We start from the raw sequence: 22,743 nt of genomic DNA, 5'->3' as shown, positions 1-22,743 counted from the left end.
GAAACAAGGAGGTGGTCATAATGTTATGCCTGATCAGTGCATCTTGCATAGTAGTCTACTCGCAATTAAAAAAAAAGGACTATGACTGTATTTTGCACTGGGATAATTATCGCCCACACTACTCTTTCAAGACAACACATCATTTGGTGATCAGACTGTCTATTATTACATCTGGCAATTTCCATACCAGCAAAAAGCACCGAGGAAGTGCCAAAGACTAGAGAAAATCACTGACATCTCTGCAGATACAAGCTGTAATGCACCTATTTAAAATGTATGACAGCTGTTTTCTTTCAGGCACATTAGACTATACATTAGTAAGTCTCCCATTAAGAACTTCTCCATCTCATAATTTCAGCCACCACAGGAGATCGTTAGATGAGACACAGAGCTATAAATATCAGTGGATAGTTATTGGAGAAAAAAAAAAGAGAAAGGAGAAAGGGAGAAGGAAAGATGGAGAAAGAGAAAGAGGAAGAGACAAAGTGAGAGCACTAAATCTCATCTCTGGCACTGTGTGTGTTGAGGGCTGCCTGAAAACCGAACACTGCTCGACCTCTTTGGCCTCATTAAGACCAATCTTAAGATTGGTCCATAGTTCACACTGCTGTCACAGCACGTGAGGTCAAGCCAAGAGGCTGTTCATCAGGCATCAGTATGAGACGGTACTTTACATTTTCCTCAGGAAGATCTGACGAAGCAAATCAGGAAAATGTGAGTATATAGGGAGATTTAACGAAACACTTCGCTGTTGTCGGAAGAAAACCTCATACCTCCCAAATAACTTAACAGAAAAAAGAAAAAACCTACTTTACTTTTAATGCAAGTCAATGCAACCAGACATTTTTCAAAGTCATTTTAGGTCGTTTCTTTTAGTCCATTCATCATGAAATTTACAAACAATGTAAAGAGCAACTGGCATTTTCAAATTATGTCAAAAACTGAAAAACGACAAAAATGGAGATACAGGGTTTTCTTCCAAAAACAGCGACTTCTTAAACAAAAATACACAAATGAGTGGAGCATCTAAATAGTAACAAATACAGACAACAGATAAACATCTAAGTTATAAATTACATGTTTGAAAATAGCCCAAGAATATTACTTTGGACCAAAATAAAGTGTATACTTAACTGAGTATTATAAATTAGTAATAATATCACCATTCCAAAGCAGCTGAATGGCCACTAGACTTTATATACCTTTATGCATGAAATATATAAACCTATTTCTTCTATTTCTATTCATTTCAAGCTCATTTGAGCCAATGGAGGCTGAGTATGGATGGAGAATCATTAGGACAGCAGTGCAGATCAGTGGTACAGCGTAAGAACAACTCAGTCACTCAACCCTCCTCACCTTGATGTCGGAGCTGAAGTTGTTTATCTTGTGCCAGCCGGCGTTTTCCAGGTGGTAGTTGGCCCAGCGTAGGAGCAGCTCCTCTGGGGACAGCTTCATCAGATCCTCCAGGGTCTCACCCTCCCGCAGCAATGCCGCCAGCGCTGAGAAAACACACACCGAAGTGTCAGCACACATCTCTATACTCACATCACAAAGGGCAAACAAACACCTACAGACACACAAACACCTACAAATGTACACATTTCAGCTAGCCGAACTGTGTAAAAACAAAACTGGGGATGTTTTCTGCAACACTGAACACCTGGATAACCTTTAGCTGTACAGAATACAGTTTTAAAGCCCACACTCTCTGAAAAACTGTCACTGGGGCAGTTCCCCTCCTGTCACTGGGGTGGAACCCTCAAGGCTCCATCTCAGTACCTTTAGTCAGGGAACATAACTGAACCATAATCCACTGAAATGATATGTTCTAAGCTGTACTGACTCCACACACCCCGTCTCGTCTCCAGGCTTTTATTTTACTGTTCTGTTTAAAACATTCGGTTATGAAAAGGTACAAATACGAACTTTTCACCTGGAAAAACTTATTTAAGGTTCACAATCAGACCTTAAAACCACTGTTGTTGTTTTTTTTTTCATAATACCTGAAATGTAATCTAACAGACAGTATTGTGTCAGCTATTCTGGAAATTATAAAACTGAAGATGATTTTGTACGCGATTTCGTACCTAATCTTTATCTATTCTCTCTGCTTCGAATCTTGCCATATCCCTGGCGAGTTCACCGCAGGACTGCACACAGCACGCATTACTGCACATGCATCACTCAACTGACAGTAAAGCAACGCAAGCGCAAAGCCCTGCAAATTCCTACGCTGCAAATTAGAGAGTGAGCAAACTCGTTAGTCCGCTCCTGAGTCCAGCCCTCAGGGCTCTCACAGCCTGCCCTGCTGATCAAATTCTTCCCAACATTTATTAAATCACCAGCAAGGAGAGGCACTATCTGTATGTGTGAATTCCTGGCCGATGCCATCAGCCTCGGGCCTCTGAATAGTGCCAGTGTTGAGACCGAGCGCCTGACAGTGAGCGGGTCGCCGAGGGAAGAGATGGGGGGAGACTTACCCTCGTTTCTACTCAGCTCAATGTCGGCAAACAGGCCGATCTTGATGATCTGCCACAGCAGGCCCAGCACCAGGTGAGGTTTGCCTTCCCGCAGGTCCATAGCGCCGATGTTGACCACATGACAACCAATGGCTGATGCAGAGTTCAGGGCCAGATTGAGGTTTTCCTGCAGTGAGGGGGGGGGGTTAGGATATGAAGGGTTTCATTGCAAAATGCATAATAAGAACATTTTGGACTTTTTCTTATGATGTATGTGGTGGGGAGAGCGCGTTTATTAATGCTTCATAATGATTATAATTACCACTTTTTTCAAGAATTAAAAACGTTTTCCATTGACCTGATTTCCCCCAAAACTCTTTATATCCAACATGGTTACAAATGGATATACAGGTTTTTGGAATAAAACTCCTCACATACTGCCAAAAATCTTCTAATCTACTTTCAGATGATAAACTGGAAGGAAACCTTTGGATAAATGTAGGTATAAGTATATGTAGGTTTATTTTTTTCCCAGGTATTTTAGATATTTCACTGAATACTTAGTCCCAGAATACTCCAAGTACTTTGGTCAGTGCAAGAAGGTATTAAATGTTAATATACTCTAATTTATTTGCAACAACTTCTTGTCATGTTGTTGGGTTAGAAATAATCACCTTTCTATCCAGCTTCCACATTTTAGAATCATCTTTAGCAGCTTTTACTATCCTGGATTTTATACCTTCCTACTAATTCTCTGAAACCTGTAACTAGCATAAAAAGTTATATTTGTACCTGCAAGACCAAGATTTTAAAAGAGGTACTTCCTAATTTTATTGTTAAACAAAAGGAATAAAAAATAAATGAATAAAATAAAAATAAATAAATGAAATTAAAAAACAGTCACTCTTAAAAACACTGAGTGGAGGAAAGCAAACCTGTGTTGTGAACGGCGTGAGCTTCTTCTTGTTTATTGTCCTCTCATCGATCGTATCAGGCACTGACAGGTTGATCATTTTACTGGTGGCAGAAAAGACACCCAAGTTTAGAAGTGTACTTCCATAAAGAGAGACTTCGTGAGAATCAAACTGAACGATACTCCGTGGTCTAACAGGACTCACCACAGCACAATTCCATCGCCTACAGCTTTGAAGAGGTCATCCGTGTTGGGGTTCATGGGCAGAACATGTTTGCAGTCGGGGTCTTTTTCCAGCGCTGTGTTGATCCAGTTCACAAAGGCAAACCTCTCCTCCTCTGGATCGCAGAAGAAATAAGAAGACACACAAGAGGGCATTTGCATGAGCTGAGCGCACTCGATTCCTCTCCTCCATCTCAGCCAACCTCATATGCTGCTTAGATGTTTTGAGACGCCAGATAAGAGAGAGTCTTATGTGCTGATGATGACAGCTAATCTAAATTTGGCTTTCATGGTCACCCAATACCAGAACATTGTGTCATACTGAGTAGGAACGAACGGTTTGGAGGACAAAAAATGGCTGCTTGGTTTAGTGAAAGGTGTAAGAAATTACAGCGTTATTCTGCCCCAAAATGTGAACCATGGCGCTCAACAGATTAATAATAATAATAATAATAATAAAGAAAGTAAAGGGTGAAAAAGGGTGAGCTATATGTGGCAAAAATATCACTCAAACCACCAATGGAGGTGTTCACACTCTCAGTGATAAAGGTACTAAACCGTCACTGGGGCAGTTCCCCTCTTGTCACTGGGGTGGAACCCTCGAGGGTCCATCTCAGTACCTTTAGTCAGGGAACATAACTGAACCATAATCCACTGAAATGATATGTTCTAAGCTGTACTGACTCCACACACCCCGTCTCGTCTCCAGGCTTTTATTTTACTGTTCTGTTTAAAACATTCAGTTATGAAAAGGTACAAATACGAACTTTTCACCTGGGAAAACTTATTTAAGGATCACAATCAGACCTTAAAACCACTGTTGTACCTTTGAGGGAACATTTACACTGAACCTTTATTTCTAACAGGGTAGGGACACATGACCAATCTGTAGTGTGAACTAGAGGTGGGCAGTATGACAATATTTTAAATGTTATTGTGATAAAAGACCTCACGATACACTTTTCTGAGCATATTGTGGATATTTTCGGTACTTAAAGAACAGCGGACAACTGCAGGTTTCATTACAAACAGAACATAATTAGTCTTGTTTAATAGGATTTAGCTCAGCTCAGTGTGTGAAATGATTGTCCTCAGTTTTTAAAAGTGGCACAACTGACAGTGTGTATGCTCCAACTTACCAACCCTCAGCTAACGTAAATATCATGATGCAAATTGTGTGTCAGGAAAATTTCTTGAAGTACGGTATTTGTGCTATATCGCCCACCCCTAGTCTGCACGTTAAAGTGCCTTGATGCACCCCTGACAGCAAGAGAGAACGACCTAATCAACTGTGACACTTAAGCAAAGATGAAATCAGCTGCACGGCTTCTTGCCTCGCCTCCTCTACCATTTAATTAGTTGTGTTAGCATATTGTCTGGATGCTTCTAACAGTCGTCACATGTACACAAACAAGGACTCACAGCACGTTTTTATCTGAAAACAAAGACAAGAGCCTGACCTAGTAGCTACATTTGCACAGCAGCCTTCCTCCAGTCACGAAATCCAATACTAAATGGTCACTGGAGATGCCACTTACCCCTCTACTGCTCGCATTATGAGAGCAATTAAAAAAAAATACTCAATTCACTTTTCTTGCATAAAATCAACCTGATTATTAAATCCAAAAACATTTTTAAATAATAACGTGTGCACGGGTCCTTTTGGGGTATGTTGCCCTGAGCCAACATCGTGCGACAATGGGAAGAAATGATCTAGAGCCGTGTTCCTTGAAGTGGCAAGAATCTGGCTTGTGGCTGGTCAAATCCATTCCACTGCCCTACAATGTTGCTTCTAGGCAACAAACACACTCCTGCAAATTCTCATAACAGATCAATGATACTGAATGTTAAAAAAGAGGTTTAAAAGTGTCCACTAAGAGAGAGTATGACCAAAAACATGCTTTTTATTGACTTGCTCGAACTCTTCCCTTTATTATTAACCTTGTTATTGTCGTTAAATATATGTAATGTTAGTGTTAAGTGAGGAAAATGGGTTTGTTGCTTAGAGGCAACGTCGTGCAATAGAGGGTTAATCAGATTACTTGAAATACTAGGTATGAACAGGGCTTTCCACATCTCTTTTAATGAAAAATGGGGTCGGTGGTGCTCAGAAAAGTTTATTATGACAATCTATTTAGACGTTTGAGGTTCAGTCTGACTGAAAGCAAATGCTATCAATTCTGTTTTATTGCAATAAAAGCTCTTCCATTGATTTTGGGGATCATTTTTCTTGGTACCTGAGTAGGAGTGCTGTGTGCCTGCACTGGACAGCTCAGACGTGCCCCCAATAGCCAGGATGCCCTCTTTCCTGTTGATGGCTTTGCGGAAGCTCTTGGCAATGTCGCTGCTTTTGAGCTCCTGGAAGATCTACACAGACGCAGAGGGGAGGGTTAGGATGTCACACGACAACACTGAAGAGCCTGTAACAGTGAGCATGTCAAACATGCCATGAAAGCAGATGCACATGTTCCATTTGCCACACCCAAGCAATCAGACAGGGCTCGTTCAGTTCCAAGTGGAACAAGCGGTGAAACCAAGCTGCCAGCAGCTGCGTTACAGTGCCCCCTCCCCACCCTGTGGACCGCCGCAGAAGCCAAACAAATACCGGTCCATTGACAGAGGAGAGTCTGCATTTAGTTAGGAGTGTTGACAGTGACCGGGGAAGGGCATTGTCCCCAACACAAGCTGGACAGGCACAGTGAGACACATTCATTTGTCCTTGGGAATTTTGCACCATGCTAACAATGACTCAGAGGAGAGCTACGCTTTTTCCATCTTTAGTCATGGCAGGCAAGGAAGCCCTTCCTATAATACTGAACTAATGATTAGGAGGAAATAAATGGGGGAAAAAATCCTGAATATGTAAGCCAAGAGCACTGCTTTCACTCCCTACTGCTGGTGGCTATTTACGGTTGAATCAGATAGATCTGGTTTTGGCTTAAAGCATCTGCTGAATCTGCTAATCTAGGATTTAGCGCAATAAATCTCCGTCGCCCTCTCTCGCTCTCTCTCTCTCTGTGTGTGGGACCATATGCTCACATCCAGAAAAAAACAGAACAACATCATTAAACAAATTTACTAGAAATAACTAACAGCATTAAGCAAACTCAACAGAAACAACATTCGTGCTCCACAGAGACGATCGTTATTAATGCAGACAGCAGGAAAATTTCTCCAAATCAATCACAAAAGAAAAACCACAAAAAAAAAGAAGTCTGTTGAAATGACTTACTGAGAGAAACTCATCAAAGCTGATCCTATTGTCCTTGTCTTTATCACCCTCCGTCATCAACTTCTGGATGATTTCGCGGACTTTGTATCCCGGCAGAGGCAGATTGGCCTCCTTGAACAGGTCGTGGAGCTCATAGTCACTGATGTAGCCATTGTTGTCTAGATCTGCAAACAGAGAGAGACAGAAAACACAATGTTTTACTGCACCATTTAGCATGTCACATGGCCTGGCATATCCAGCGTCATCTGAAGTACAGCCATGGCTATGACTCTGCCCAGCTGAGTCTGTTTATTATATTTATTATATTATTATAAAAGCAGTAACAAAAGGTGGGAACAGCTACTTAGATTTAAATTCTTTTTAACAATGAAGGACGCTTGTGCATAATCCGAATGAGTTTATTCACCAGGAGCACCCAATAAGGACATGGAGGAGTAAGAAGTGGGGAGCTTATCTGACCCAGAGGTGCACTTCACATAAGCTTTAATTAAGCATGAGACCCTGGATGATTTAAAAGGTTTCTTTCCACCTACTGTGCCCACTCAGTGCTCCTTGAATACTAATGTCCTACAGCAAGGTGACCTAAGGAGCACATACATGAGCCACGTGGCAAACAGCAATACAGCACCTTGAGTTTAACGCCCAGAACGTTTATAGAAGATTAGTGTGACGTAGCCAAAAGTGTGGTAGTCCTCGGTAGGACTGTCCTATGAAGACAAAGGAGATGTTCTTATGTAGTACGATAAACTACATATACAAATACACAGATCAGGCATAACATGATGACCACCTCCTTGTTTCTACACTCATTGTCCATTTTATCAGCTCCACTTACTATATAGGTGCACTTTGTAGTTCTACAGTTACAGACTGTAGTCCATCTGTTTCTCTGATACTTTGTTAGCCCCCTTTTACCCTGTTCTTCAGTGGGCAGGACCCCCATGGACCCTCACAGAGCAGGTACTGTTTGGGTGGTGGATCATTCTCAGCACTGCGGTAACACTGACGTGGTGGTGGTGTGTTAGTGTGTGTTGTGCTGGTACGAGTGGATCAAACACAGCAGTGCTGTCATTGGACAGCTGAACGCGCTCGGAGGAAAGCGCCAACCGCCAGATCTGTTACGTCAGCTAACAGACGCCTGCTCTGACTAGCATGGCGCTGAGTGATGGGGGGATAAGGGGGCCATCCTACCCACCCAGAGAGAGAGGCCAATTGTGCTCTCTTGGACTCCCAGACAGGGACGGCTGTAGCATCACCAGGGATCGAACTCGCAGCGCTTAGACGGTTCCGCCACTCAGGAGCCCCGCCTATTTCTTTTTGTTGTTACCTCTCGATTAAATAAGTCCAAAGCTCTTTCGGTCTAAAACTTTTCTTCTTTTAGCACGACAACTAAACGGCGCAAACACTGGGTACATCCCATTCTACAAAAAGACAACATGGGGAGTCCCACCGCCTCTAATAAGAGCAGAAGCTGCATAACAAGCAATTTTGCAAGTCAGTGGGGGAATTTGAGGCTCTGCTTCTGTTTGTGGCTCCTCTCATCAAAAAGGAGTGAATGAACTGAATACAGGTTCTGAAATTAAGTAAGAGAAATATTGGCTGATCGCCAATCGCATATTTGGGCTGAAAAATCGGCCGATACCAATACACAGTCAATCGATCGTTCCATCTCAGCAACCACTTGGGATACCATAACAATGGCCTAGTCCAGGGGTCGGCAACAAGAGTCTCTTTTAAAATAAAATAATCCTCCTTTACAGTAAAATAAAGCTCTGCTGATCGTTCAACACAGTTTAACAATAAATGGTCTTAAACGCTGGAGTTAATGTAGAACTGCTAATTCACCCTTTAACCCTGAAGATCAGCACAGACTGCTGGTCACCATAGCAACACAGTAGCTAGTAGCTAACGAAACGGCAAAGAGAGAGATTTAAGACTAACATCAATAATTTGGAGACAAATGGACTTATTTGCATTTATAATCACTCCAGCTGGTTTCCTGATACGTTGAATCTGCAACGAGAAACTGACAAACACTAAAACGTTGTGAAGATGAAGTCAGTTTCTCGTTCAAATTTTCCCGTTCCACCTTAAAGGCGGCAAAATTTAACTGCAGCACCATTTAAGGTGGAATGGGAAGATTTGAACAACAAGCTGGCGAATAAGAAGCTGACTTCAGCCTTGTAAAAAAAAAATAATAATAATAATAATAATAACATCGAGAGACATTTTACAAGAGACTATTCTACTTTTGAGGAAAAGTTTCCTGCCAGAGATGAGAGAAAAGCAATAAAAGCTGAGCTAAAGCTTAAAGCAGAGCAAATTAAGTCTGCATTTTTGCTGAAATTCTTTAGCTTGTACTAGTACATCAGCACATACTGAGACACATTTACAGCCAAGCTGGTAAAACGGACATAAAATGTGGTTTGATTTTTGTTGAAAGGACAAAATGTCTAACATTTGGGTTGCGACCCCTGGCCTAGTAACACCTTAGCAACTACCTGGGTCTTCACAGCAGTGGCTTTGTCAAGCAAATTAAAGTGTGTTCATAAACTTTCCCCATTCTAGTATTAATTTGCAACATGTCCATCAGTTATTTATATACAGTTACGTTCAAAGAAGTTTATTCTATAAACTTGGTTGAGACTGTTCCAGTAAGGTCAGGCGCACTTCACTGCTGAAATCTTTCCGTTCTTCAGACGTTTCCATTTGTGTCCAAAATTAGCCTTCGACCTCAATCAAACTGCTCCATTCAGACTGAACGACTGAGACACAATGAGAGGAAAGGAGAAGAAAACAATCTGAAATAATCAAGGTCATCAAGGTCTTATCATGCGCGAGATTTCATCACATTCCATGAGAACCCATGCGCAAGATTTCACCCCCCCCCTCCCCCAGCACTTTGACTGAATGACATCATCGTGGTGAGGGAGAGACTCTAAAGCAAATATCATGGTGACAGGTGACTTGGCTTAAGGCTAGATGACATGTGAAAGAATTATCTCTTGGCATTAACAGCAGAAACAAGACGGTTTGTGTACGGTCCACAGCGGAAGGCTGGCCAAGAGCTAATAAAATTGTAGTAGCATTAATCGATTGAGCTGGAAACGGCGCACCAGCCTGCTGGAAGGCCATTCTGAGCTTGAGCTGAAACACAACACCACAGTCATAGAGATCAAACATCACTGTTGATCTATAATCATCTTCTACCTTTCATGTCCTGAATAAGACATAATGCTTTGTAAAAACTGTGTGAAATGTGCTGACTTACAAGACCATCACACTGCAGCAGCAATGATTAATCAAAGCCACATAACAGCTAATAAACATAATCGCTTTCACTGTTCGGATTTTTTATGATCTATTGGCATTAATATGGAGTTGGTTCCCCTTTGCAGCTCTGACAGCTTCCACTCTTCTGGGAAGCTTCTACAAGATGTTGGAGAGTGTTTGTGGGAATTTCTGCTCGTTCATCCAGAACATTTGTGAGGTCAAACACTGATGTTGGACGAGAGGGCCTGGCTCACAATCTCCATTCTAGTTCATCCCAAAGATGTTGGATGGGGTTGAGGTCAGGGCTCTGTGAGGGCCAGTCAAGTTCTTCCACACCAAACTCGCCCAGTCAGGCCTTTATGGAGCTGCTTTGTACACTGGGGCTCAGTCATGCTGGAACAGGAAAGGTTCTTCCCCAAACTGTTCCCACAAAGTTGGAAGTGTACAATTGTCCAAAATGTCTTGGTGCTGAGTCATTAAGATTCCCCTTCACTGGAACTAAGGGTTCTAGACCAACCCCTGAAAAACAGCCCCATATCATCATCCCTCCTCCACCAAACTGTACAGCTGGCACAGTGCAGTCAGGCAGGTAACGTTCTCCTGGCATTCGCCAAACCCAGACTCATGTTTCCACTGCTCCAGAGTCCAGTGGCGTCGCTTTATACCACTCCATCGATTGGCATCGTGCTTGGTGATGTAAGCCACTAGCTTCCACTAACACATACAACCCACCCTTTTTTGACTCTCTTCGACACTTCTTTAAAATGAGTAAACAGAAATTTTGCTGTGTCTGATCCACTCGTACCAGCACAACACACACTAACACACCACCACCACGTCAGTGTTACTGCAGTGCTGAGAATGATCCACCACCCAAATAGTACCTGCTCTGTGAGGGTCCATGGGGGTCCTGGTCCTGACTGTAACTGTAGAACTACAAAGTGCACCTATATAGTAAGTGGAGCTGATAAAATGGACAATGAGCGCAGAAACAAGGAGGTGGTCATCATGTTATGCCTGATCGGTGCAACTGCCATTACTGGAGCTAGCTTTGGCACAGTGTTCCTCAGCAGCTCTCAAAAGCCATCACTCTCTCCTGGAGAAAGTAAACAAAGTAGTTGTTTTCTCCAAACAATTGTTCATTAGCTGGTTAGTTATTAGCTAATTACTTGCATCCCTAATTTGAATGACTACTGTGTTTCTTTAGACTCTTTAGCTCTCAGTCAACAGAAAGTATTTGACATAATAATTGCCAAGTAAATATTATTCAAGCAGACAGTAAAAACCTTTACCCACAACCAAAACCAGTCATTGCTGCCAAGTGAACAGAGGCATAACAAAGCAGGATGTATAGCTGCTGTCTAAGCCTTTTCTTTTGACCAATCAGAATCACTCTATTGTGTGGGGTAGCATCTGAACAGGATACATGAGACTACCAGGCTACGAAGCTTTGGAAGCTATAATGCTGCTGTCTGTTGCTGGATTCTGCATTTGCTCTCAACACTCAGTACAGGCTGTGCAGCTCAGAATGTAATGGCAACTGACCCATTATCTGGCCCATATATGCAGCTAGCTAGGGCTAACAGCTGCTCTGCAAGCTGCATGCAGAAACGCAAGCCCAGGCCCATAAACATAGACGCTGCTGACACACCCACCAAGATAATCACAACTGTCTGTCTGAGTCTCAAAACGAAACCTCATTTTATTATGCTTATTAACTTTCGGCCTCAACCTTAGTGGATGGATAATATAACACAAAAGAGAGATAAGGCTTTATAAAATATTAAAATGACTCTATATCACACTTTAAATGATTTTATAAGCATTTAAACAAACCTTATTCTGTGAACTGTTTAACAGAAAAACATTTCACACTATAATTATCAATGCGGTGTTTTGGAAACATAAACGAAAGTAAAGTCTTGTGCTGCTTCCTTCACAGTGAAGCTCGACTGCCCAAACTAGTAAAACAGGAGGACGACTTACCGACTTTCCCAAAGGCTTCACGCAGCTCTTCAAGCTCCTCCTTAGATATCTTAGCCGCCATCTCCCTGGAGAACAACCTGTACCTTTCTCAGTCCAACAGTGTGCCTTTATCTGTAACAGAGAGGAAAGCCAGGAGAGTAAAGATGCTGTTTACATGCATGATAATAGTAGTTTTCCTGTATTTGTCTACAAATCGGACACTTTCTGCGTCTTTAAAGACCCGTGCTGGGGTCAGGTGCGAAGTAACGCACATCACCATACAATAGATCAGGGATCTGCCAGAGAATACAGTAAGGTCAATTTGCATGGCATGCAAAGGAATGTCAAGCATGCAAAACAGATCACTGCATGTGTCCTGACTACAAGACAAGGGGAGGAAAAAAAACACCATAAGCCCTTTTTTACGTGTCTCGGAAGTCATAAATTTTTGTTACGTACTATTAATTCAAATGACTCATTCACCCGGTTTAAAACGCCTGCGGCACAGAACGTTTGCTTTCTTTCATCCTGACGTCCTTTACTCGCTACTTAGGATCTATGAACGATGAAATGACTCAGAGGTTAATTTTAACAAGCACAACAGTTAAGTAAACACAAATGATCACGAACGTAAATATTATGAAAGACTTCTCAATGGTTATCTGATAAATTCAGAGCCGAAGCCAAAGTCTATTCAGGTCGCAGGGCTGCAGTTTGCATACTTTGGTCACGCCAGGTTGGCGCTAAACCAAGGTCTGTCCACCAGATGAGCCCTGTACTGATTAGGGAGTCCATCAGTTGTTGCTGTGTGAATTTCTGCAGGACTACTGATGGTTCAAACACTAAGTACCTCCTCCACATCTTGTGCAAGTGCAAAAAAGGCCTTGCACAATAGCAGCAACAACATTTGGGCATCAATCTTAATTACAGCGTCCAGTTCTTTTGGCTACGTTCACACAGCAGGTAAAAGTGGCCCAAATCTGATTTTCTCATCAAAGCCGATTTTTTTGTTTGGCTGTTCACAATGTATTTTAAATGTGGTCTGTATGCAACGTCGGTCTGAACAGATCAGCTCGACCCGCATGTGCAAAAGAACCAGCTTCACATGGTGCGCCTATCTAGAGATGAACAATCATGACTTCCATCGAACGTCAGCCGATCCCGGAGGGTTCAGTTTCACCTTCGCCAGCTTCACAGGAGCCATCATGAAGCTTCACTGACTGACAGCTGGGCTCATCGACCCGAATGTGTTCGAGCTCGCCGTTAAAAGTGCACGTTATTCGGACACGGTCACTTCTTTGGTTCGCGTCCTCGGATTCTTTAAACTTTGCTTTCGGACTTTTAACTGTTCTATACGCTGCAGCCTCGTTCTCCTGCGGCCGCGTTCGTCCATTCCTTTCAAAATCTCTTCAAACACGGAGGGTTTCGGATGAATCTCTTCTAATTTTTTGGAACAGAAACATCAGCCTAAATGTTCATCCTCTTTAACTTCTTGGAACCACCGGTGGTTCCAAAACGCACTTCATCATATTCTTCACTTCACAACTTTCATATTTTATAAGCTTCATTCTAAAGGTTGGGGTCGTATGAGAGCTGTAACTGTCTTCTTTCCGGTCCAATAGATGGGTGATGCAATTTTAAAACTTTATTATAAAAGAAGCTGAAATTACAACCTTTTTTCTACTGAAAGTCGACCCATTTTTCCACAAATCTGCGCTATAAACTGGATCTCAGATGGCGTCTCTTCAGTGATCTGCTCTGTAAAAATAACTTTTATAAAAAAAAGGCAAACAGCTTCTAACATTTTTGGCTTTCAGCAGTAAATTGTAAGCAGATAGCGTTATGTTTATGATCTTAAAACACAATTTTTTACAAAAAAAATAAACAAATAAATAAAAAAGACATTTCTTTAATGGGCATGTAAATTCAGATGGAAAAACCGAAATATACCTACAAGCATAAGTGGTTATGAGGTCAAACAGCGCGAAATAATGATGAAGGTTGAGTTGGATTGACGTAAAAGTTGCATGAGTTCCGATCTGGCTGTTCAGACTGAGTCGAATTGCCGCAGGTCGGATGTGGATCGGATTTAAGTACCACATATGGAAGCATCTCAAATCGGAACTGAAAATGTCTGATTCTGTGTGTTTGCTGTTCACATTGACACACATCTGTGTCAGACATGAAGAAAAAGATCAGAATTGGGCCACTTTGACCTGCTGAGTGAACAAAGCCTTAGATACCACAATTATGCAGGCTTTTCAAACGCAACGCCAGATAATCTACTTTATTAGGCTACTTCAATTATCTCTTGGCAGTGATTTTGCTGTTACATTCCATCCAAGACTGAACTGGAATTAGATTTAAACTAGAGACCAGAACGACTGATCCCAGATCTGCGGTTAGAGCCTAAATGTGGTCGAGCCAAGCAGTTTCAGACTGTGGATCAAAGTCTAACTTGTCTAGCATCCCTGGGATGACTAATGATATGGCAATGGTGGAACGCCAGAGATGGGCTGGGTTGGAGTCACTCCTCACCGGTTTATGTCAACACCCATGCAAACGTCCATGCTCTCCTCGCTAGGTAAAACTGGACAGTGCCTGGAATAAAAACTTTCCATTAGGTAGGACAGTTTTGTCTTGTATTCTCCATCTCAAGGTCCGCATTTGATCTCACCACTCAACTATTTAGAAGGCCAACATCTTAGAAGCTCCACATGTGATAATGGGGAGGAGGGAGCTCCACCCAAAGCCCTGCTGCCGTCCCACAACATCAACAGCCACATCCTAGAGCTGCAGAGACCTTCTGCTACCGCTCCAGACTGCTACGATCAAGCCATCAAACCGGATTACCCGCAAAAGAGAGCTCAATCCTCAAAACCAGCCAGCTACAAGTCCAATTTGACCGAGGTTTGTTTAAGAGGCAGAACCTGCATCGCCCTACTGTCTTATTCACATAACACACACCTTGGAGCACAAAACACAATTTACCTGGACTACTGGAGCCATTAAACACCATGCATTATTGAACAGACAGCAAAAGCGCTCTTCCCCGAGAGCGAAGCTGGCAGTTTATGCTGTGCTCGCTCAACATTAAGCAGGTCTACCAACCTAAAAGCTGCAAAAACAGAGTGTGTGTGTGTGTGTGTGTGTGTGTGTGTGTGTGTGTGTGTGTGTGTGTGTGTGTGTGTGTGTGTGTGTGTTCGGGGGGGGAGCAATGAAAAAGTCTCAGTCGTGTATGGAATTCAATCCCTTCCTCTTCTCTCTACTTCAGAACGTCTCCCTTCCCTTCCGACTGCATCCAAAGGCCGACAAATCCAAAAAAGAAAACAACTCGACGTTCTACAGGCTCTACTGTGGTCAGCAAGCTGACTAGCTGGCAGTCGCGAGCAGGAGAGAGAGACGGACAGACAGACGGGGAGAGCTAGAGAGACAGAGACTACGCTTTCCTTCCCCCGGCTTGACGCCGAAACACGAGAGCAGAAGGGCTGGAGGCAGAAAGGAGCGAGAGGGCGCAAAAGAAGATGAAAGAAAGACGGAAAGGGAGCAAAGAAAGAGAAAGAGAGGGGCCTGACCTGTGCTGAGAGTCGGCTTCTCAGCGGCAAGAAGCAGAGGCAGTGCTCTCTCCACACCCTTCAAGCCTAATGTGGAGCGCCAGCATTCCTGTCTGCCTCACAAAGACTTCAGGCAGCAAGTCACTACACTTCCTGCCAGGCTGTGGGAGCTGCCTCCTGTGACTGGAGCACTGCGTATGCGTGCTGGGGAGGGGTGGGGATGGGGAGGGTGTGTTAAAGCAAAGGCTGAGAGCAGGAGAGACAGAGAGAGAGAGAGAGAGAGAGAGTAAGTGAGAAAAGGGCATCTGTTTTTTTGTTTTTCTTCTTTTTTTTTTGCCCCTTTCTCTCTTCCAGATGTTTTGGGCGACGAGCACCAGGAATAACGAGCGAGGGAGCGAGACTGACTGCATACCTCACAATATAAACTAGCCTAAATCTGGGTTTGGACTGAAATGTGTGTTTATCTGTTGGGATGGTAAGCAGTATGAACTAAAAAGGACTGCTGACTTAATTTAAAATGCAAATAAACTTGGAAAGGAAAGTTAGGAATGGGGATGTGGTTGTTGTTGCAGGCCACAATGAACCAGCATACCAACTAAACATCCAAACCTCTTTGGATCAAAAGAACATGCTCCTCTTTTAGATCTTCAGAACCTCGCGCAGCGAATTCCACAGGCATTACACGAACACAGAACATATGCCATCGTCATCATCTCTGCTATTTCACCAACGGTAAACCCATTTCCAAAAACAGGGGGAGACGGGGAGGGGGGGGCTGTGTACTGGTGCCGAACAATGACCCTGCTTTGTTCAGGAAACGTTCAACGTGAGAAACCTAACGCAGCGCTAAAGGAACCGAGTGGGGGCTCACTGATGCGGAGATAAGCCCTCCCACTAGCACTTATTTTAAATACACCTTAATTATTATGATTTAAAGTGCTGCCAGCACCCCAAGCAGAATGTTACGAGACTGACATTCCTTAAGCTCAGGTTACAACACGAGACTGATCACTTGTTCGACAAGCCCCATCTTGCGGATCAGGAACAAAGCCCATCGCGCACCGGAGCGGAACAACGCTTTGCGAAAGATATGGAAGCTTCGGGCCGAGCGCTGCGTCAGTGTGGAATCCCAGGGCTGCGAGAACACAAGTCAGATTCAGCAGGCCAGGCCACGCTCCCTGCACCGCTGCCATTCAGGACTTGCAAGCACTTGCTGCCTGCGGAACAGTTGTGGGGATCGCATGTGATCACGCTTTAGAGCAAACACCACGACAGGTGTTCACTTTCACCCCCAGCCCCATAAACTCAGCATGGAGGAGCCCAGAGGGCCAAGAGACAACTGTTTAGGCCCTGCACATGCCTCATTACCAGGAGAAGCCACCGGGCCTTTGCTGGCAAGGCACCAGAGGACATCAGCGGCCTTGTTATTGTGTTATTAGGAGAGATAAGATTTTGATGCAAAGGAAAACAAACAATGCCGAAATGCGAAACACTTGAGAGACAGTCTAAATAAAATGGTGTCTCAGCGACTCAGAGACTTTGGCCCACGTATCCAGATATTTCTGAAAACAGGTTTTTCTCCATTTTCAAAAAATAAATAAATAAGATAAAATCTTTGTCCAACCCAAGAGCGTTTCTCAAAACACCTCTCCTTCCATATGGCAACACAGAAGAGACCTGAAGGGGTGAATAATTTCTCACAAATTTGATTTCTTTCCAATTCCATTTCTTATTTTTACCCCTACCCCTTGTTTTCGAGTGTCGCCCTAACCCCTCGGAACTGAGCAGTCATTGAAATCTTCCCTCTGAAATGGGACCCTCAAATAAAAAGAGCATCACTTCATTAACAGCTACCAGCGCTGCTCTGTAGGCGACCCTGCCAGTCTGCAGTGACAGCAGAGGAGGGTAAAGTTCAGCTCCTCACTGCTGGGCTTTAGATACATTTAGGGCATCATATGATCTTCAAAGAGGGGGGCAATTATTTATTATCACCCACCCCTAATTCTTCAGTGATATGAAGCTGAAGTCAGATATTCACCAGCTTCTTGTTCAAATCTTCCCATTCCACCTTAAATGGTGCAGCAGTTACATTCTGGCGCTTCAGGCATCAGAACTGCTGGACTATTTAAGGTGGAACGGGAAAGTTAGCTAGCTAGCTACTGAAACATCAGCATGCTATTAACGATTCTTTTGCTTGTTATGAAGAAAACGACCAAAATACACTGAAACGACATTAAACTAAGTTAATATAGTGGTTATTGTAATTTTTTAAAAGGAGAAAATTCTCACATTTGTGGGTTTCTTTGCTCTCTTGTTCTCCATCGTGCCGGTTTTTCTTTTTCTCTCATAACTCTCTGTTTGGAGTCTCTGAAAAACCTCCATTTGGAGGGTCATGTAGCCCCAACACTTCACCCCACCCCTCTATCTCAACAAGAATCGGGACACCCTACCCCTAGACGTGAACACGCAAAACAGAGGGCTAAGGGCTCAGTGGTCGGGGCGAGGGGTGAAATCCGACTGGGCCTTGATATCACAAGCATCAAGAAGAACGTTGGGAGTGTATGGTGTAAATATGTTGAGCACAAAGCTGAAGAAGAAATTTTTTTGCTGTTTTTGTGCGAACAGGAGGCCAAAATGCAGAGAAAAAACCCTCTGTTTTCAAAAATATCACGTTTACGTTTGGACAGGCCTTCATACGCCTGTGCAGCTTCTAAAGTACCAGCAATAAATCGGGGTCAGATGTAGTTCAGTTTTTATGGCCAAAATCCAGCACTACACAGAAAGCCTAGACATCAGGCCACATATAAAGAGCAAGATAGAGATTGGAGTCATCAAAACAAGCTCAAAAACTATTACAACAAAGGAGAAAATTCTTTGGGCTGACACACAGTCACACCTAGCTTTCCCAATCCACTGGAATACATTCCCTCGAGCAGACACAACTCAAAAGGCCTCATTTGCTGTGGAATGCTTGAGCAGGAAGGCCAAAGCAGGAACTTGTTTGGTCTTGCGTCTCCACTAGCGCATCATAGATCATACGATTATGAAATAAACCAGCAAAGTATTTTAAAAACCACATAAACACACTCTTAATATATAACGTGAGAGCAGGGTAGATGTGATTTAGTGAAAGAGATACAGAAACACAAGTAGGGCATTTAAAGTGAATCTCAGCAGCAGGCAGACTGTGCTGTCTTGTGAAATGGCCAAGTTTCACCACCACTCAGCCTCAGGAGTTAACACAGAGGGGGGCTACAAGGTCATTAATACCAATTTTATATACACCGGTCAGGCGTAACATTATGAGCACCTCCTTGTTTCTACGCTCATTGTCCATTTTATCAGCTCCACTTACTATATAGGTGCACTTTGTAGTTCTACAGTTACAGACTGTAGTCCATCTGTTTCTCTGACACTTTGTTAGCCCCCTTTTACCCTGTTCTTCAGTGGTCAGGACCCCCATGGACCCTCACAGAGCAGGTACTGTTTGGGTAGTGGGTCATTCTCAGCACTGCAGTAACACTGACGTGGTGGTGGTGTGTTAGTGTGTGTTGCGCTGGTCTGAGTGGATCAGACACAGCAGTGCTGCTGGAGTTTTTAAACACCTCAGTGTCACTGCTGGACTGAGAATAGTCCACCAACCAAAAATATCCAGACAACAGCGTCCTGTGGGCAGCGTCCTATGACCACTGATGAAGGACTAGAGGATGACCAACACAAACTGTGCAGCAGCAGATGAGCTATCGTCTCTGACTTTACATCTACAAGGTGGACTGACAAGGTAGGAGTGTCTAATAGAGTGGACAGTGAGTGGACACAGTGTTTAAAAACTCCAGCAGCACTGCTGTGTCTGATCCACTCAGACCAGCACAACACACACTAACACACCACCACCACGTCAGTGTTACTGCAGTGCTGAGAATGATCCACCACCCAAATAGTACCTGCTCTGTGAGGGTCCATGGGGTCCTGACCACTGAAGAACAGGGTAAAAGGGGGCTACAAAGTATCAGAGAAACAGATGGACTACAGTCTGTAACTGTAGAACTACAAAGTGCACCTATACAGTAAGTGGAGCTGATAAAATGGACAATGAGCATAGAAACAAGGAGGTGGTCATAATGATATGCCTGATCTGTGTAAAGCAATAAAAAAAATAAGTAAAATTAAGTTAAAAGTAAATAAAATAGCCATCTTTAACGAACAGAGGTCACGAATGTGTCACGAATACTTGAACTGGAAAAGGAATTCATTCCTAACGTGTCATCTTCCTGGTGAAATAATACAGGTGTGCAATCTATTCAAAGCACATATTCCTCATGTGGTCAAACCATAAGAGATAGTTTCCAAGTTAAAAAATCCGGGTTTCAAGGTGAGATGAACATTTTTGCTTTGAGTCCTACATTTTTGTGCCAGTACTAGACAACTGAATATTTCTGGAACGTTTGCATCCTGAGTTTCATATTTGAAAACATAATCATATCCAGGTGATAAGATGTTGGAACTGTTTAGGAAGAAACGGTCAACAGCTGTGAGAAATCATAGACTAGCAATTTATTAACACTCAAAAAGCAGGTCAAAACATTGCAGGCGTCCAGATCCTTTACTCGCTGTAGTGGGCAGGGCACAAACGGGCAGGTATACAAAGGGTTTGGCGCTTGCTATTGAAGAGACTTCGCTGTTGTAGGTGGTGACTCAAGGCGGACTGGATGAGTAACTGCCTCAGACCAGTGGCTTTTATGAGGGGAAAATGTGGCACAGTTGGTTCTGGGGTGGCTGAGCCAGCGACAGTCTTTGCGACTTCCCAAATCTGAGCCGACAAGGCTCAGGCTAGACTGTATCAGACACGCCAGTGGTGGAAAATAACACTTAACTGTCTAACCACGAGGAATACAAAGGGCACAGTGTGCACAAAGCGCACACACACACACACACACACACACACACACACACACACACACACACAACTATAAAATAACACCAGTAAAACTAGCGCCTAAAATGATTGCCGTCAACTGCTACAAACACAAGGCTAAGGAAACTACAGTGACTGACCAGGCATAACATTATAGTCCATCTGTTTCTCTGCATACTTTGTTAGCCCCCTTTTACCCTGTTCTTCAGTGGTCAGGACCCCCATGGACCCTCACAGAGCAGGTACTATTTGGGTGGTGGATCATTCTCAGCACTGCAGTAACACTGCTGGAGTTTTTAAACACTGCGTCCACTCACTGTCCACTCTATTAGATACTCCTACCTTGTCAGTCCACCTTGTAGATGTAAAGTCAGAGACGATAGCTCATCTGCTGCTGCACAGTTTGTGTTGGTCATCCTCTAGTCCTTCATCAGTAGTCACAGGACGCTGCCCACAGGACGCTGTTGTCTGGATATTTTTGGTTGGTGGACTATTCTCAGTCCAGCAGTGACACTGAGGTGTTTAAAAACTCCAGCAGCACTGCTGTGTCTGATCCACTCAGACCAGCGCAACACACACTAACACACCACCACCGCGTCAGTGTTACCGCAGTGTAGCTTAGTGACATCAAATTGATGCGCAGTAGCTTTAGCTCGCATGTAGCAATATTAGTATTATAGCTCTTTAACGACCTCGTAATTCGGAGGATCCACTGATATTCGGGAGAAAAATGTACAAACAACAAAACGTATCAGGTTCTGAACATTTTTATTGAACACAGGGGGCGATAGAGGTACGTTTTTGAAAACCCTATTCATTCTGGCCATACAGAAATGGAGCTCAGACCCAGAGTTCCTAATATGGGCATAACGAGGACTACACAATGACGCACGACTACAGTGGACTATAACAGAAGCAGCTTCGTTCAATGCTTTATAAATTCCTACACAACTAGCTAATTTTGGCCTCAAACACTATCAGCATTCCTGAAGGACACCTTTTTTTTTTTTTTAGAACAGCCTCCCACACATATTGTTTACTTTGTTTACCACACATACGTTCACCACCCCCAATATGAGCCCAGAACATAAAACATGAACCCACAGAAGCCAAAAGAACAGCAGCTTAACTGAGTAGAACCCGTTATTGTGATTTTATTGGAGCTAACTTACTCGTTCTGCCCTGCTGTCCGTTGCCCTGCTGGCGTCCCCGCTCCCTCACTCACACCCCTGCACCTCCTCCAGCGGGAAAAATCAGCGCCCAGGCCCCGCCCACTCGCACTCTCATTGGTCCAAATGTGCGAACGCCTCGACGGAGTCTTCCATATGATTGGTTCGAGTTTCTGTCGTTCATCTCACAAATCTTCCAGCGCCTCTACGCCCACTTTACATAATGTTTACATGGGCAGTTAAAGGTGACCATAGATATACATCCCTAGATGCAGCGTTGGGTCCAGCCAGGCACGTCAACGGCGCTGCCATTTTAGGGAGGTCAACATCGCTGCTGGACTGCATTCAGTACCGTTACAGAGCGGCAGTTTAAGAAAGATACTGTCCAAAATTACACTATTTCAGGAATATCACACTCAGAAAGTGGGACAGGATTATATAACGCAGGGAACGCAGTGATCCACACTCATGTCTGTGTGATGTTTATGTGTAGATATGGTCGTGTGGTTGGTGAAGCACAGAGAACCTGTTGATGTGACTGTTTTTATATTACGCTTATTTCATGTAATAGTCTATTCAGGATCTTAACTTTATGTAGCAGCTATTTATTTACAATGTTGGTTAAAGCTGTGTATATAGCATTCCTTAATCCGCGTAGATATTCATATTATTATTAGATATTCATTTTTACTGAACACAGGGGGCGATAGAGGCGATTTTTCAAAAACCCTATTAATTCTGGCCATAGAGAAATGGAGCTCAGACCCAGAGTTCCTAATATGGGCATAACGAGGACTACACAATGGCGCACGACTACAGTGGACTATAACAGAAGCAGCTTCGTTCAATGCTTTATAAATTCCTACACAGCTGACAAAAACAGCAGCAACGCAGCTTTTTCTGCTGATGGATCAAGGTTGTAATTTTGCACCATCACAATAAGCCTGTCTTAAAAAAAAGAAATCAAAAAGCTAATTTTGGCCTCAAACACTATCAGCATTCCTGAAGGACACCTTTTTTGTTTTTTTTTTAGAACAG

At 43.3% G+C, this 22,743-nt stretch overlaps 1 protein-coding gene across 2 annotated transcripts in view; it reads right to left on the bottom strand.

Moving 5' to 3' along the window:
* pls3 (plastin 3 (T isoform)) overlaps window positions 1-21,803 on the bottom strand; it is a 36,961-nt gene extending 15,158 nt beyond the window's left edge. The window contains exons 1-8 of one of the 2 annotated variants that reach the window (XM_036569372.1): window positions 21,709-21,803; window positions 12,089-12,199; window positions 6,830-6,993; window positions 5,835-5,964; window positions 3,581-3,713; window positions 3,398-3,479; window positions 2,484-2,649; window positions 1,360-1,502 (exon numbers count right to left, since the gene is read on the bottom strand). In XM_036569372.1, the coding sequence (XP_036425265.1) occupies window positions 1,360-1,502; window positions 2,484-2,649; window positions 3,398-3,479; window positions 3,581-3,713; window positions 5,835-5,964; window positions 6,830-6,993; window positions 12,089-12,149 (879 nt within the window). In that variant the 5' untranslated portion in view covers window positions 12,150-12,199; window positions 21,709-21,803. Of the gene's footprint in view, window positions 1-1,359; window positions 1,503-2,483; window positions 2,650-3,397; window positions 3,480-3,580; window positions 3,714-5,834; window positions 5,965-6,829; window positions 6,994-12,088; window positions 12,200-15,642; window positions 15,808-21,708 lie in introns of those variants that run through there. The other variant, XM_036569371.1, reaches the window with a different exon arrangement.
* Window positions 21,804-22,743: the final 940 nt, after the last annotated feature.

This window comes from Colossoma macropomum, unplaced genomic scaffold, assembly GCF_904425465.1.
Source record: "Colossoma macropomum unplaced genomic scaffold, Colossoma_macropomum, whole genome shotgun sequence".
NCBI classification, from domain to species: domain Eukaryota; kingdom Metazoa; phylum Chordata; class Actinopteri; order Characiformes; family Serrasalmidae; genus Colossoma; species Colossoma macropomum.
The sequence above is the reverse complement of the archived record's forward strand: the minus strand, read 5'-3'. Positions and strand labels throughout refer to the sequence as shown.